Below are 17,150 nucleotides of genomic sequence, written 5' to 3'. Positions count from 1 at the left end.
TACACTTAGTATATTTATTATAATTAAAAAATATATTTATATAAAGCCAAACATATGATTACGAACTTATTCATACGTATATATGCATTTATTTTGCAGAGACCTAGAGCTCTAGTTTTGTCGTCAATAATGACTACCTTCAATCGACCCACATATGGAACAAAAGTAAAACAATAAAAAATTAAGGAAAGCTAAACTATTGAGGTAACAGAAATGGGCCGCATTCTATCTTTCAACTTGAGTTTATTTGTGCACTTATTGTGGCCGTAGAAAACTTTATCTGAAACATCAATGAATGTTTCAACATGTAATGTGAGTGGGCAACTTTTCTATACTTTGATTTGATTGCTTGTGCCTTGAGTTATTTGGTTGTGATTTGTGGCAGACATTTGTGCGCCATGCTCTCGCATTCAACTCTAATTGATATTTATAAACTCGGCAGCAATGAAGCTAATGAAGCCTGTCAAACCATTTAATGCCGGGCGTATAACCACACGGCAACAAACCCACTCGTACACACTTATACACACACACACACGCGTGTGGTCGTGAATGACTTCATTTGTCTCAACATTAATGGGGCAATTGCGTAAATTCACGCCTGTATCCTTTTTTCTCCGCCATCTACCCATGAGCCTCGGGGCTTTAAATGCGCCTTGTTCGAAGCCACAAAATGGCTTGAAGTTGAGCCGAAATACAAATGCCAATACACGCAGCAGCAGAGCCATTACCATTTACACTGTAGGCAATCATTCGGCGTTTGTTGTTGCTGTTGCTGTTCGTGTGGCTCTGGCAATGGCATTAGTTGAAACATCCTACACCGCTTGCTCGCCTGATTCTGCCCCCCAAAGTCTATGAAGTATGTAAGTTGTGCCAGAGAAACTTTAGCAAAGTTGTTATTCTATATACTATAGTATACAAGTAGTATGTAGTTTTAGTTGTTCGGTTTGTTGTTGCCAAAAACAAACTTAATCAATGTATGGGCACTTTCTGTTGTACACGCACGCACGCATGCACAAGTGTATGCGCAAATGCTGGAAAATTAGTTGGGCCATGTTTATTCCAGCCATTGTACAACGGACAGTTAGAGCGATACCATTTGAATTGAATATTTGAAATATTTTACAGCAGCTTTGTGCCTCCAGCGAATGGAAAATTACAGGTCCACATATTCTTTAAACAAAATTTGTGTAAATACACTGAGTTAATAGATATGAATTAAAGCTCACAAACATCGAAATGAAACTCTATTCAAATTGTTAACTCTCTGAAATAAGTCAGTCTTTAAAGCGGTATATCGATACATGGATATGCATCATTTAACGGAAAAATCATAGCAACTATTTATAAACTTCCCATCCCTCAATGATAATCGAAACACAAAGCAAGTATCTTTATTGTTGATTATAATTTTAAAATATATTCATATCAGTTCAAAAAAAGGGAACTAGTTCATAACAGTCTTATGACATGGACCGCGCAACACTACTTCGCCACTTACTTACTAGGGTAGTTGCAAAGCTTACATGCGGCTTGTACTTCATTATTTATGTTTGCGAAATACGCACAAAGAAAAAAACATAAACAAAAATGAAGAAAGCAGCAAAAACATTAACGGACAAGACAGGGCGAGGCAAAAAATGCACGCAATGAAATTGTAAAAGATAAAATAAACATATTGTTGACAAAAGCAGGCAGCCTCTGTCGCAGTTGTGGCGCACAAAAGTAGGCAATGCATATTTTGTTGTCTCTTGTCTGCTGACGTTGTTGTCGCTGTCGCTGTTGGTGCTGCTGCTGATGATGATGTTGTTGTTGTTGCTTGAGCTTTTGTTGTTTGGCGTTGAATTTATCGTTTTGCGCAAAGTACGCACATTAATTACATGGAGTTACTTTTATTGTTGTAACAACGCCAACATTTACTACAAACACACGAACACAGACAGCCAAACCAACAAACAATGCGACAGGAAATGAAGCGAGACAGACAATGAGCGACAGCAACAATAGGCGAAGAGAGAGCTCTGTAAATGCGTATATATCTATAAGTTACAAGATACAATTCACAGTTTGTGTCTGCGGGGGTAGGCGGCATTACATTGACATGCGTTTCTCAATAATTCAGCAGCGCTTTTAATTGCGCAACAACAACAACAACAACAACAACAATAGCAACAATAACAACAGAAACAACAGCAACGCAAGCAAACAAACAAATCAGGCACATTGTACTTGTATAGCCCAGATAACGACAGAGAGAATTCATTCAAGGCAGGTGCAATGACTTTTTAAGCTAATTGAATGGGCATTTGATTGACTGTTGGCATTTGCAGCCTGCTAAAGTCATTGTTATGTATCATCATTCAAGCTCACACGAAAATGTTTTAACATTCATTTTCTTTCGTTTATGTACACAGAACTATATGGCGGATGATGAGGCGGCCTATGACGAAGTGCGACGTGGCCGCGCTTGGGCTGCTCTGGTCTTCCAACCCAACTACACCTCAGCTCTGGTAGAGCGCACTGAAATGGGTCGATATGCAGAAAACGACACTATCGAAGAGTCCGATTTGGGCATCAGAATGGACTGGACAAGTAAGTAGCATCATTCATAAAAACTTAAATTAAAATACAGAGTATAACTAGGCATTTAATGCAAAAATCATTTCTGAGTGAAATCTCTTCAATGGCTTCAAGTGATTTTAAAACATTTTTAACTTGCTTGGAAGTAATTTAGTTCAATTTCTCAATTCTCCATTCTGTTGGAAGTTGAAGTAATTTGCTTATTAACTAAATGAGAATAAAATATACAAGCAGGGACAACTGTTGTAAACTAACTTAAAAACTCCTCGGCAGAAGTCATCTTCATAATAAAAATAAACAATATACCATTAATTCAAAGGCCTATAAATAAAAGAGAACACGTGGAGCTTAACACACACATGCTTATATGTACTTATTTTTGGACATGAAAAAGTAAACAAGTTAGTGACTCCACCAAAACTGGAATAGACGTTGCTTAGTGGATGCACTCTTGTTTTTATTAAAGGCCTGTCAATTATTTATTAAATGGTTTATTAATTAATAAGCAATAAGTCATATTTCAATTACATTTTTCGACTAAGCAAATACTCTCGCCTTTACAAAAATCCCAATCCCTACAATATGAACATACATACTAGTATATATTAGTTTAGTGCAATATAGAAATCAACGTTTCCATAGATGAATCTTTTATAGATCTACCTCTTTTATGAACTCAGTTCGCTCATTCGTTCTCTGAATTAATTTTTCTTTTCTGCATTACAGATCAACAAATTTCCACTCTTATGTACCGCGACTTACAATACACATTCCTGGACTTCGTGCAGGTTATTCTGGCGGAGTGCGATGTGAATCCGAAAATAGGAACAGTGCCCACCGACTTTAAAGAGCCCATCTATGGTTATCGCAATCCCAATTTCACAGACTTTGCGGCACCGGGCGTTATCTTGACCATCATATTCTTCTTGTCGGTGGCCATTACATCTGGCGCCATGTTGATTGAGAGAAATGAGGGCATGTTGGAGCGTTGTCTGGTCGCTGGCATTACGGGTACCGAGATCCTGCTTTCCCAAGTTGTTACACAGTTCACCGTGATGTTCAGCCAAACGTCCTTTGTCCTCATTGTGAGCTTCTACTTCTTTGAGCTGACACTCGTGGGCAACGTGTGGCTTGTGGTCGCACTCTGCATACTCAATGGGTTGTGCGGCATGTGTTTTGGTTTCGTGATCTCGTGCGCTGTGGATACGGAGCGCACAGCCACTTATGTGGCCATGGGCTCATTTCTGCCAATTGTCATGCTTTGTGGCATTATCTGGCCCATTGAGGGCATGTATCCATTGTTGCAGTCTATCACATTGTTCTTGCCGCTGACCAAGCCAACGGAATCATTGCGCTCTATTCTGCAACGCGGCTGGGACATGAGTTATCCTACGGTCTATTATGGTTTCATTTCCATTTCAGCGTGGGTTGTTGTCTTCCTCGTACTCACCATTTTGCTGATCAAGTTCAAGAAGGGCTGAGCGCCAACTTGTCACCGTGGTCATAAATATCGCTTATGATTTTATTAGGTTCTAAGGGTAGTCCTTGTAGTCGTAGTATTGAGTGTACAATATATTAGACTAAGGTTCCGGATGTCACATATTCAACGAATTGTTGTGCCTTATACTTAAGCTAAAAATATTGTGTTATTTTAAAACATTGAGTTGTCTACAATCTATCTACCACGTTATCATGCTCATATACTTAGTCAGCTAATTAGCTTTCATACAAATTTTATGTACTACACAACGAAATGTACTAATTACATGAATAATGCAAGCAACTTCGTATTAATAATAATATTTATAACATTAAGAATAAAATTCTGAATAAATTCGAAAGCCTACCATGTAATTAATTTGCTTCAAAATGGTATTCTTAATTACTCGTTAAAATAAATACATTTTTCCTTGTGTCAGCTTCAAATATGTAAACCAGATTAAATCGGATACATTTTAATTAAGAAACCTGTACTATCTAATACGATTTTGTTGCAGCAGATGCAATCATTTATCAAAGTCTCCCTCTTTATTCCCTACACCCAAAGGGGGAAGACTGGTATAAGTTTGTGAAAACTTTGTAAGAGGCAGACGAAAACATCGTTGACCGCATATGGTATAAATATTCGTCATCAGTTTGACAAAAATCGATATAGACATGTCCAAACGTCCATCCGACTGTCTGTTTATCTGTACGTCCACCTGGATTTTAGAAACGGCTGCCCTGTAACGTGCAACGGTTGGGCATACCTTCTCAGGTATGGAAGCGGATGGACGTATGTCATTAGACGGAGTACGGGCTTGCTCCTCGGCTGCATGCTCGCCGGCAAGACAATTACTTCTCCGTGCTATAATAATCGTATTTTTAAAAAGAATTCGCGTACTTATAGAAAGGATTTATGGGGATTTGGGGATAGTGAGGTATGATTCTATGGAAAGTGGACAGCAGACGACAGACTGAAGAAAAGATAGTGTATACAGACAGGCAGACGGGCTTCCTCGCTTTTTGACGCACCTAAGGGTATGCATGGGTTCCCCAGTTGGCGTAAACTAACACATGTTAAACTTTATAGAAAGGGGAAAAAATAATAATAAAACACTTACAGTTTGCTGCATCCCACGGCGAAAGATCTTTCGGGTGTAGACGAGACGGGGGTAAGCTGTAGAGGAGTAATTTGCAATGTTGTTGTTCTGGTGTCGTAAACAGGTGTTTGCTCTGCTCTCGCACGATAAGCTAAATAATGTTGTACAAACTTATAAGTACTAATTCAAACGGGGAGTATAGGCTATATGATTTGATTTGCCTTCACTTCATGTTCAAATAAAATGGGTAACAAAAAAAATTCATAATTTTTATACCCTGTACCCGTAGGGTAAACAGGGTATATTAGGTTTGTGCAAAGTATGTAACATACAGAAGGAAGCATCTCCGACCCCATAAAGTATATATATTCTTGATCAGCATGACGAGAGAAATCGATCTAGACATGTCCGTCTGTCCGTCCGTCTGTCCGTCCGTCTGTCCGTCTGGATGAACGCGAGGATCTCAGAAACTATAAAAGCTAGAATAACCAAAGTTGGCATCCAGATTCTCCTAGGTCCGAGTAAGGACGAGTTTATTTTTTTTTTTTTAATTTTCCCCCCCTTCCCCCGCTACAGAATTTCGTCAATAGCGTCCACATTTCAAACATTCCAAACTTTGCACACATAATTTATATATAATTGTCTACTGTTGTTCAAAATTTTATTCAATTCGGTCAATTCTAAGATAAGTTATTAGCGAAACAAATTCTCGCCAGTACAACCCATCCAAACTGCAGCAACAAGTTCGCTCTTCTTCTTCCTCTTTTTGCTGCTGCTATGGGCGCATATAACTCAGTGACGGAAGTTTACCTGGGTACAGGGTATTACACTGTCGGGCTTGCTCGACTGTAGCGTTCTCTCTTGTTAAAATTATGTTTTTGCCAGCTTGCACATCGATATGTAAATTCACAAATTAAAGCATTATTTGAACATGATTGAAGTGCATCACTTAGACCATTGAAAGATTATGTAATCTTTTCCGCAACTAACTAAAGCTAACTAAAAGCTTTCATAGTATGTCTGGTTTCTTTTTCTCTCCCTCTTCTCTTGTTTGCTCCTCTGCTAAACTTAAGCTATGGACTTGTTATTTGTATTAAGCTTAAGCAAAGGTGCTAAATCCTAATAGCAATCCGCTAAATGCTAAATGCTAAATCCGCTTGCAATCTGCAATTTCATGGGACGGAACCAAAAGACAATAGTCACCCAGAGGGGAAAAGCACCTCGATGACAGACCACTTCGCCGAGACTTGAACAATAATGTCCCGAGCTATTGCGGCTAGAAAAACGTCCGATGGCAATTAAAAGTCGATTTAAATGCGCGACTTCTGCCAATCCAATTTAAGCCACTCAAATTTGGGTTAAATAAGGCACAAATGAATATTTTTGCAGGTATTTAATGTAACGTAATTAATGTTGAAATATTTGGAATTATAAGCAACATAAATGTCAGTTAATTTGAATTTGCACTAAGCAGCCCTGTCATACTAAGTTTGATATATATTGTAATCTATCGATAAGATGCGCGTCGATTGTATGTGAAAATCGCGCGCAGTTCGCCTTATGAATTCAACCAATAAACACCTACGTTCCTTTTATTCAAACTAATAAATGCCAACAATTAACACCTTAGTTAATTTTATTTTACTTTATGTGTATTTAATTTTCTAGTACTGACTTTATCAGAAATAAAACTTGGCGCGGTTTCTTTCTAACAATCAGCCGAGCCGAGCTCCCACTGTTGCCAACTATCATTCCTGCAGCAAGTGACAGTTTCGACAGATATATATTTACTCCGATGCCTAACTTGGGGGAGTTTAAATAAATAATTATGTCTCAAATTTATTTTTTTTCCTATCTTAAAGCTTGCTTAGCCAAAAATAAACCAACGTAAATTTATACCTATTTTCGCCACACAATTAATAGTTGGCGTTTCATACTTCTACGCTGATAAATTTAAGAAGAAACAAGTAAAAAAGCTAAAGTCGGGTGTCCCGACTTTGAAATACTCTGTACATATGTTTACAATAATTATAGAAAATAAAACAAGAAAGGAATGCTAAAGTCGAGCAGGCTCAACTCTTAAATACCCTGTACCACCCCACAAAAAGTAATTAAATTAATTAATTAATTTAATTAAATTAATTAACTAAATTAATTTAATTAATTAACTAAATATTAACTAATTAAATATAAAATATTCCATGCATGCATACATACATTTACATCAGAATCGTGCCTTATGCGTGTTTGTGTACTTGTACATATGTATGTATGTGTGCATTGGGCCTGGTTATATGGCTATAACTTTCTTTCCGATCATTCTATCATAATGAAACTTGGTATATGGATAAATAATTACTAACCTAATGTGACTACCAAATTTTAGTTTAAAATTCTAAGAATTACGGGAGTTATAAAAAATCAGTAATAGGGGGGGAGTGGGGGGGTGGATCAGAAAAAATGAACAAACTCGTCCTTTCTCGGTCTTAGGAGAATCTGTTTACCAAGTTTGGTTATTCTAGCTCTTATACTTTCGGAGATCCTTGCGTTCATACAGACAGACAGACGGACAGACAGACGGTCAGACGGACATGGCTATATCGACTCGGCTTGTCATGCTGATCAAGAATATATATACTTTGTGGGGTCTACCAAGCCTCCTTCTGTGTGTTCCATGTGCACTCGCACAAAACTAATATACCCTTGTACCCTTTGGGTACCCTGTACCCTTTGGGTACAGGGTATAAAAAATTAAGAAAATAAAAAAAAAAAATTGATCGATTTTACCTCTCTCGGTATTCGAACTCACGTAAAGGGTTTATAATTCCACATTTACATAGCAATTGCGTCTGTGTGAGTGTATGTATGCCTATGCGCATCTATTCGTGTCTGTGTAAGCATTTTCGCAGTCAACCAAACAGCAACATCAACAACAGCCGCGGGCAGCGCTTGAGCAGCGCTGCAGCAGCGCTGCATCAGCAAATATATTTATGGCTATAACTTCTTGTTAAATCGGTCTATCATAATGAAATTTGGCATACGGACACATAATAACCAACTGGGGGTATTTCCAAAATTTTAGTTCGGAATTCCAAGAATTACGGGAGTTACGATTTGCGGGGTAGAGGGGGGAGGGAGGGGAATTCCAAAATATACATTTTCTGCGTATTCACATAAGGCATCTGGGACTAAAATTTTGTGTTCCTAGGTCTTATAGTCTCCGAGATATAGGCGATTATACGAATGGAAAATCGGGAAAACCCCCATAGGGGGGAAGTGGAGGGGAAAATCAAAAAAATAAAACAAACTCGTATAGAATACACACATAACGCATCTTTGTGCAAAATTTGGTGTCTCTATCTCTTATAGTCTCTGAGATCCAGGTGTTCATACGGACGGACAGACGGACAGACGGACAGACAGACAGACAGGGCTAGATCGACTCGTCTCGTCATGCTGATCAAGAATATATATACTTTGTGGGGTCTGCCACGCCTCCTTCTGCCTGTTACATTTTTCAGCTCCCGCAAACCTAATATACTCTTGTACATTTCATGTACAGAGTATAAAAAAAAAATAAAAAAAAATCGTTCAAACGAAAAGCGGCCCACTACAGCCCCCACATTGACCAATCTTGATTATGTAGGCACTTCCGTTTATTTTTTATTGTATATCCCCCACCCCTTTCCTAGCTAAAGAATTTCTCAATACCATCCACCATTTTAAAGGCAGATAAACTAAAATTAGCGACTTAAATAATTAGTAGTACATGTACATAGAATTTAATTGCGTGAATAATAAGTATTTTAAATAAGAGTTGTTTATATAAAGAGGAAAATAAACGGCTTGACTCAGATATCCAAGTTATCGATCTCGTCGTCTTCTTGGACGTTTTTCCGCTGTCGCAGATAGTTAATCTCTCTGCTTTCTTTGCGTTGTTTCGCCTTTTTACAAAACGGAATTGTATAAAGACGGTTTCTTTCGTGGAGTTCCTAAATTTCGCGATAATGGGCGAATGGTTCGTCGAAAACAAATTATTTTCGTTCCATCCTAACTGACTAAAGTACAGGCAACATCAAACGCTTCATATACGAACACGAACAAATATTCGACTAAGAGCTGTTGGCCAACAGAATTGTGGAAATATGTACTAAATATTAAAGCTTAATTCGAAACACTGTGTAAGGACGACATACGTTACAGGGTCTCCTTACAAGGATCACCATGGTGATAGAAGTTAGAGCAAAAGTAGTTTAGTAATTGTAATTATATGGAGTGTGGCAGAAAATGGAGTTGTAGTTAAGATTTGGCAGCCAAAGGAAGAAGGACGAAAAGATTGTTTGCCACTAAAGGCACTTGTTAGAGTAATCCGAATGGCTCTTTCCTCTGGAGTTCAAATATTCAATTCAAATAAATAACACCATGTATACAGACAGACAGACAAATAGTTGTAACTTTTAAGTCTATTCGGTCTGTTTCAATTACTGATCATCAAACAAACAAATACAAACAAAAATACAAATACAAGGAGAAAACAGAAAAGCAGCTAAAAATAACTTAATATTGATCCAATAATCATCATTGGATTTTTTTCAATATCCTTTACATTGAGCTTTTTTTTTTTGCTCCTGCACAAACCCAGCTGTGAGCCACGGTACTCGTATGTGTGTTGTTTAGAGTCTGAAATGCTGTGCTGGCGGTCTTCCATGTTTGTTTGTCGTTTGAAGAACTGTTGTTTTAGGGTTTGGAAGGACACAAACGTTGGTCGCTGGTCAATGCCCTCATGGTAGTGCCTAGCGGGTGTCTCTAGTCGGCTTTTGGAGTGCACATAACACAGCAGCGGACAGAGCATTGCACATTCTCATTTTTTTTCTGTTTCCAGATAAATTCAATCTTTCCAACTAAGTATACCTTAGCGTAAAGCAATAAGAATAATGTGCTACTAAAACTGCTACAGAAAATGACTAAAGCTAAACTCTATTCTGGGCAATATTTTGGTCCGACTGTTAACTGTTATTTTTATACCCTGTACCCAAAGGGTGAAAGGGTATGCTAGTTTTGTGCGAATGTATGTAACAGGCAGAAAGAGGCGTGGCAGACCCCACAGGATCAGGATGACAAGATGAGTCGATATAGCCATGTCCGTCTGTCTGTCTGTCTGTCTGTCCGTCTGTCTGTATGAGCGCAAGGATCTCAGTAAGTACAAGAGCTAGGATAACCAAAATTGGTATCAAGGTTAGTACTAATGTGTCCGTGTGCCAAATTTCATCATGATAGGTCAATTCTGAAGAAAGTTATAGCCATAAGTAAAATCGCTGCTCATGCGCTGCCTGCAGCACTGCCTGCAGCGCTGCCCGCAGCTGATGTTGTTGTTGCTGCTTTTGTTCAACTTTGTGCTGCATACATAAGTACACGCATATGAACACGCATAGGTACGTGATGTAAATGTATGCTGTTAAAACTGAGCATAAACATGTATTCTAATTTAATTTAATTAATTAATTTTAATTAATTAATTCATTCATTTTTTTAAAATTTTTAATTTTTAAAAAATTTTTTTTTTTTAATTTTTCCTTTTTGTGGAGGTTACAGGGTATTTTACTGTCGGGCTTGCTCGACTGTAGCGTTCTCTCTTGTTAAATTTCGGTTTATTATTAAAACTTATACCCTTTCCAAATGTCCACGGAACTTTCAACAACACTAGAAATAAGTTTTAATCAGTGCAAGAGAGCTGGAAGTAAGTTTTCTTCTTCTCTTTCTCTCTACTTTCTAACTATTTACTTATCACGCACAATTGCCCATGAAGTTTATAACAAATTGGCTGTGCTGAACTTATCGTTATCATGATTTCAACAAATTTGTCAAGTATCCGAGCCCTTTGTATAGGGCTTAGTCATCAACAATTCTATGAATAGTCCAACTATTTGTCACATGCAAGACGCACAGCTGAACAAAAGCATTTACTATGCATATTGCCATTAGACATTTGCATAATTCAATAATCACGCAATCAATTGCTCGCACATAATAGCCACACCCAACCACATATACACACATTTCTCCCCACAACTATATATACTGTGATATGCATGGCCCTAGTGGTAGGCAAATGTGAATTCAATCAATGGCCGTGCCATTCGTGACTGGTCCTGTTTCTGGCCGTGACAGCAGTACAAAACTTCGGGCAATACCGAAGAGAAATAAAGATATCGCATATTGGTGTGCATGGCAAAGGGGAGGAGGAGGTACAGCAGTCCTGTAAATTTTTCTATGCAAGCAATTCTGTGCGATTAACTGCTCAATTATTTAGGCCTCCCATGGCGCAGCATGCAGCGCATACAAAAATGTAGAAAAGGAAATCAGCGCACTGTTTTGAACGCGCAGTCATACGCTTGGCTTGTTTTGAAATGAAATGGCATTATACCACATAGCCAGCCCACAATTTGTGCGCTTGATGCCCAAATACAAAACACCATGGGCTGGGGCAGATGCCCCAGCACTAGTTCAAGGGCTCCTGCTGCCCGTTGAGTCGAGTCAGAGAGCCAGAGAGTTGCAATCAATTGACATTGATGCTTGCCAGACCAAAAACTATTTCAATGCCCTCTGCGGTAGCCGACATGCAGCCCAAGTTCGTATACATATATCTCTCGGGAAGAGAGCCTTTTCTCCTACTGGTCGGTTTGTTCCCCTCCACAGTGGCTTTGAATTGAAATACTTTGAGTTTTTTAATCACTGTTTGAAATATTGGTGCGGGTCTTTTGATGCGAAATTTTATTCAAAACTTGCCATAAAAAGAGCTAACACTAAATTGATATTCGTACAGCACAGAAAGAACACGTTACAGTTAGTATTATGAATGCATAATACATGTGTGTGTTTCTATGCAAATTAATCTCTGATAAAGCAATCGTGCAGACATTTTGCGCAATGCTTTTGATTTCTGCAAATATGTAGATCATTTGTTAAAGCTAAATCATTACAATATAATGATGCTAAAAGACACACTGAAAGAAGAAGAAGAATAAGAGAATGAACGTGAAAAGTGTGCAAGAAGCTTAAATCGCAATAAATTAAATCAATCCGAAGCACATAAAGTTTAATAATTCTGTATTTATTAAAATAAAAAAAAATTAAATAAAAACCAAACAAACAAAAAATGATTTGTATAGATTATACGCAAATATTTTAGTCTCAAGCTGTTCTTTAAGACATTTGTAATTGACGAACATTCCGAGCATATAGTAGTACTACAAATTAAATGTTGTGTCATGGTGTGAGAGATCTTCGTTACAAGGTAATTGAATAGTTCAAGCATAGAGCAAACCAAAATAAATAAAAAACTATAACTACTTTATTGTGTGAACTTCAATATTATATTGCAATGACTGACATGGAGCTGTAACTTTTTGAAATACTTCAGAAATTATAATTAATGGAAGTTTTTGACGCAGTGCGTCACTTTTTTAGTGACCGCTTCACTTATTGCATTATTATCTACACATTGATAATAATATTCTCTAACTTGAGCGTTCACACAATTTTAAAAGTTCCAACAGCCATAATGAAAGTTCCCATCAATTAGAAATCCAATCAAAAGCAATCACTCAAATGAACGTTGATTGATGACTTGGAAAATCATTTCAAATGAGATTTCATTTTTGCATCAGTTGCTTGCATTTCATAAATCATACATTACATTAATATTTAGTTCAATTTGTTCGCAGAAGCTTGACTTTTGTCCACCTACAGTTGACTGCAATTCCATAGTACTAGACTCGTAAAAGCTAACATTTATTGCTCGTGACTTTGCGTTCGCAATGTGGCCTGCTTCACGGCTAGTTTGGCATACTTTTAACGGCCCGAACGCCTATGCCCTGCATGTCTGTGTGAGTGTGTGTGTGTGTGTGCGTGTGCGTGTGTGGATTTGCGTGTGTGTGTCATTATAATCCGTGCCTATTTAGTGGCGCTATTTGTCGTAGATACGACTCCCTTTATAGGCGGCATCTTTGGCTGCTGTTGCCATTGCCATAGCCGTTGCCGCATGCAAAGCAAACACTCAGGACTGTGCTCGTAAAAATTCGTTTTATTGCCTGCCGTGCCGCGCCTCAAGATATGTTGTCGTCGGCATCGTAGTTCTCCACATCCACATACTCCTGGAGGTCCCCATTGTCGTTTCGGGCGCGAGCCGGCAGCTACTTTAGGGCTGTGCGTGTGGGCGTAACTTAGACTGCGACGCAACTAATTTATATCGACAGCGGGGCGTGCATGACCGACAAAAGTTGACTTCGATGGCGACGACAGAGCGCCGTCACAAAGGTGCGGGGGTTATGGGAGGGGGGGAGAGCGCTCGTTAATTCGTAACATGAAAACTAAAGTGCAAAGTATATTTGGAACGATGCCAACAACATGGCAACATATAAAATTTAATGTTTATGTCAACACTTACAATACACGGCAATGGGAAAACGCGCCCAACGCGCTTTACAACACTGGACCAACTGGATGTGACCCTTTAAAGCTTGCCACTGCCTCGCATCCGCTCCTGCTACATTGATTTTTATTTCAATTTTCACACTAATATCCTTTAATATGTAATTTTTATGCATGAGACGCACGCACACACACACACACACACACAGAGAGAAACACGCCTACCCGCATACATAACATAAACCCATACTAACACATTCTTGCACACATGCTTTGCGCTTTTGTCACCGCCTCTTTGTCATGGCCCTCGTCATCATCACAGCTCCAACACACACTACGTATACGTAATATTTGATTTTTATTATCAACTCGTTTTGTTGTTGTCGTTGTTGTTGTTCAAGCAACAACAGCAACAGCAGAAGCATGAGAGTTTTCAATAAAAATTGTAACGCTCTTTTGCGCCGTTAATTAAGTTAATTTTTTGATTACATTTTAATAATCAAAGTTTTATAAGTGGCTGCTGATGAAACGTGCTTGCAATATTCAGTGAGCGTGATTGAGAATTTGTGTGTGTATGTGTGTGTGTGTCGCACCGCGTGTGCACGTATGCATAAACTTTTATTAATTCCTGTGATAAATTAAAAGTGCTTTGCATGCGCATCATGCGCATTGATAAGCCTGTCACCATCATTGTCCGTTTTTCAGCTCTCAAATGTAAATCCCAAACCCCAAATGGCAATTAAATTGCATTTAATATTGGCACCGAAAAATAAATTTAAATCTATGCCAATCGAGGGGAAAAAAGTAGTGTACAAGCTGAGCATACACCTTTATTAAGAATAATATGAGTAATATTTATGACTTACATGAAAATATCTAATCCTCAGCCTCATTCCTTAGAAAGGCAATTTTTTTAAGAACCCAACACTTAGAAAAGCAGAAATATTAATAATTTACCAAATTAAAGCTATATTCGGCTGTGCCAAAGCTATATACCCTTCACTATCTTCCAATTTTTTCTACCTATAATACAAACTCTAATTGAATACTTTAACTAATAATCAGTCCCTTTATGCAGAAATCAGCTGTCTTTGCTTGATTAATGATGATTAATCGATTTAAAAGTAAATTTGCTAAGAAATGTTCTTTTACAATTCAAACGTTGGAGCAATATTGCTATTGAGGCATTGTTCTCTTCCCTGCCATCCCAACTTCTCTTCGATTTTTAGCATGAAAACATTTTTCATCCTTGCTTACAAACATTATTATAATAAAGCAAATATTCTCTTCTTTTGCTAACAATAGTAAAATCGAGTAAACCTTGAATTCTATAAAATTATGGAATCGACGATGGGTGTCCCTTCAAAAAGCGTGACGATTCTAACTTCCAAGAGGGGATTCGAAGCAGGGGAAGGTGCAAAGCAATAGAAGACAACGTGGCTATAAACAACTATTTACTATTTACATCTGACTTTTTAACTAAAAGCATTTGAGTGACAGAGAACTTGTCAATTGCTATGTTTTTTGGAAGTAATGTTTCCTGTGCCGCCGCAATTTAAGAAAAAAATCGAAAAAGTTTGGCTTTCCTCAAGATCAAGTCATGTCAATAGTTAGTTGGAAACTTTTGGTTATATTTTTCTCTGTTTTTAAATTCCAACAGTATAGTATATCTGCACTAATTTTGCGCACTTATGTTTTTGATTTCAAAATTATTGTCTCCCGCAGCAAACGGCAATTAAAGCGCATTCACACATCAATTGATTACTCATTATAACACGTTGAACTGCTGCTTGATTTCATTTTATTTTGCCAGCTCTCAGCATGCAATTAAGCACGCCAAAGTTAACCAAGTTAAGCGTTGATATTGGCCGCAAAGTGTTGGCTGCTGCTCACTGGTGGCAGCACTTCAATTTGTTATCGCACCGAATGATTGCTCGCCGGCCAACGTTGCGTATGCGCAATTGAATAATGTTTCATGTAAAACTCATTCGATACCAGCAACTTGTGTGATAAGTGAGCACGGAAAACTGCAGCGCGGTGTGTTTTTATTTCATTTGTATGCTTATTTATGTGACCGCTGGCATTTTTCGCTCTAATACGAGTGTGTGCCATTTCCACAGGCGACTGCGCTGATAAATTGCCATGTTATTGATTTCCCCCAATACTTGGCATTAATATCGTTAGCAGAATTATTCAGCGAGCTTTGCTCCCATCCACTTTAAGCTATATAAATAAATTCTTTGCTGTCTATTTATGCGCCCGCTAATAACATCCAAGAGGAAAAAAAAAGCATAAGCAAAATAAATAGTGAACCGCCGCTCCTTTCTCCCACACTGCCCCGAAGAATGCCAATAACAACAATAGACAGCAGAAGCAGCCACAACAGGAATGAAAACATACCAAGTGCTCGTGCGCGTTGGCATTTCAAAAATCATAAATATTAGAAAAGAAGCAGCAGCAGAAAGGAGGAAAAAATTTCCTGAAAATGAGCGAGTGGCCTTTTATTGAGGCAACTTTGAAATACACACAAAAGAGCCATTAGCAGAAAATTACCAGCGACATACACAGGCGCCCATATATATACAGATACACATATACATACACATATAAAAAGTACATATACTCGTACATACATACATATCAACGTACTCGTATGTATATTCAATGGGCCAGTCAGCTGGCAACAAGCCTGTCCGGCACACAACAACAAATGTCAGCATTTTTCAATGGGCCAAGTGTCGAAGGATGAAAGCTGCAGGCTGCCGCGATCTTGTTGCTGTTGCCTCAGCCACTGCTGTTGTTGTTGTTGTTGCGGTTATTGCCGTTGGCGCAACTAACGGTACCAACAAAAGCCGTATAGTAGTCGCCGTTGGCATTTATTATTATAAGGCGTGGTACTTAAGCATAAACTTCATGCACATACACTCAACCAACCATATGACGAATAACACTCTATGAGGTTTTCCTTTAAATATAAATTGGTGGGAATACTGAGTAACAGTAACCCAATAAAAATGGTGGAAGAAAGTGATGAGCCTGATGAATGGCTGCAACAGCAATAATGCAGCTACCTCTTTATTGTTTTGATCGATAAATTTCTCTTCATTTTCGAAACTATTAAAAAAAATGTAAAGTTTATAATTATAAAAGTCGAATGACAAAAAGTATCACTTACAAATCAACAAACTTCCCAATTCTTCACTCACAACAAATTCAAATATAAGTAGTTGAAAAAAAATTATAGTCATTAAAAGGCATTAGAAAATGTGCGCTTTATTAACAAAAAATATCCTCTTTCTTTAATTTGGAATTAAAGCCAAATAATATTTTAGATTCCTGCCTTACATTGCATAAATTAAGCATATTTGGCAGCCGTTTTAAATCACTCAAACGTACATAACTACATTTCTCCACAATTTTTTATAACTAAGTGTTATTTTCTAATAAGTCGATACCAAAAATAATTTTAGGGAGAGACGTTTGCTTTCTTAATACGGATGATATTTTGCAGGTAATATTTCCACAATACTTGTTAAAACCCCCATCGGTGCAGACCTA

At 38.0% G+C, this 17,150-nt stretch overlaps 1 protein-coding gene across 3 annotated transcripts in view; it reads left to right on the top strand.

Moving 5' to 3' along the window:
- LOC115625040 (ABC transporter G family member 20) overlaps positions 1-4,434 on the top strand; it is a 76,799-nt gene extending 72,365 nt beyond the window's left edge. For all 3 annotated transcript variants that reach the window (XM_030519887.1, XM_030519886.1, XM_030519888.1), the window contains 2 exons: positions 2,415-2,592; positions 3,307-4,434. In XM_030519887.1, coding sequence (XP_030375747.1) covers positions 2,415-2,592; positions 3,307-4,061 — 933 coding nt within the window. In that variant the 3' untranslated portion in view covers positions 4,062-4,434. The remainder of the gene's footprint in view (positions 1-2,414; positions 2,593-3,306) is intronic.
- Positions 4,435-17,150: the final 12,716 nt, after the last annotated feature.

Source organism: Scaptodrosophila lebanonensis, unplaced genomic scaffold (genome assembly GCF_003285725.1).
Source record: "Scaptodrosophila lebanonensis strain 11010-0011.00,11010-0021.00 unplaced genomic scaffold, SlebRS2 tig00000072-arrow-pilon, whole genome shotgun sequence".
In the NCBI taxonomy this organism is placed as follows: Eukaryota; Metazoa; Arthropoda; class Insecta; order Diptera; family Drosophilidae; genus Scaptodrosophila; species Scaptodrosophila lebanonensis.
Note: the sequence above shows the minus strand (reverse complement) of the source record. Positions and strands in the feature narration are given on the sequence as shown.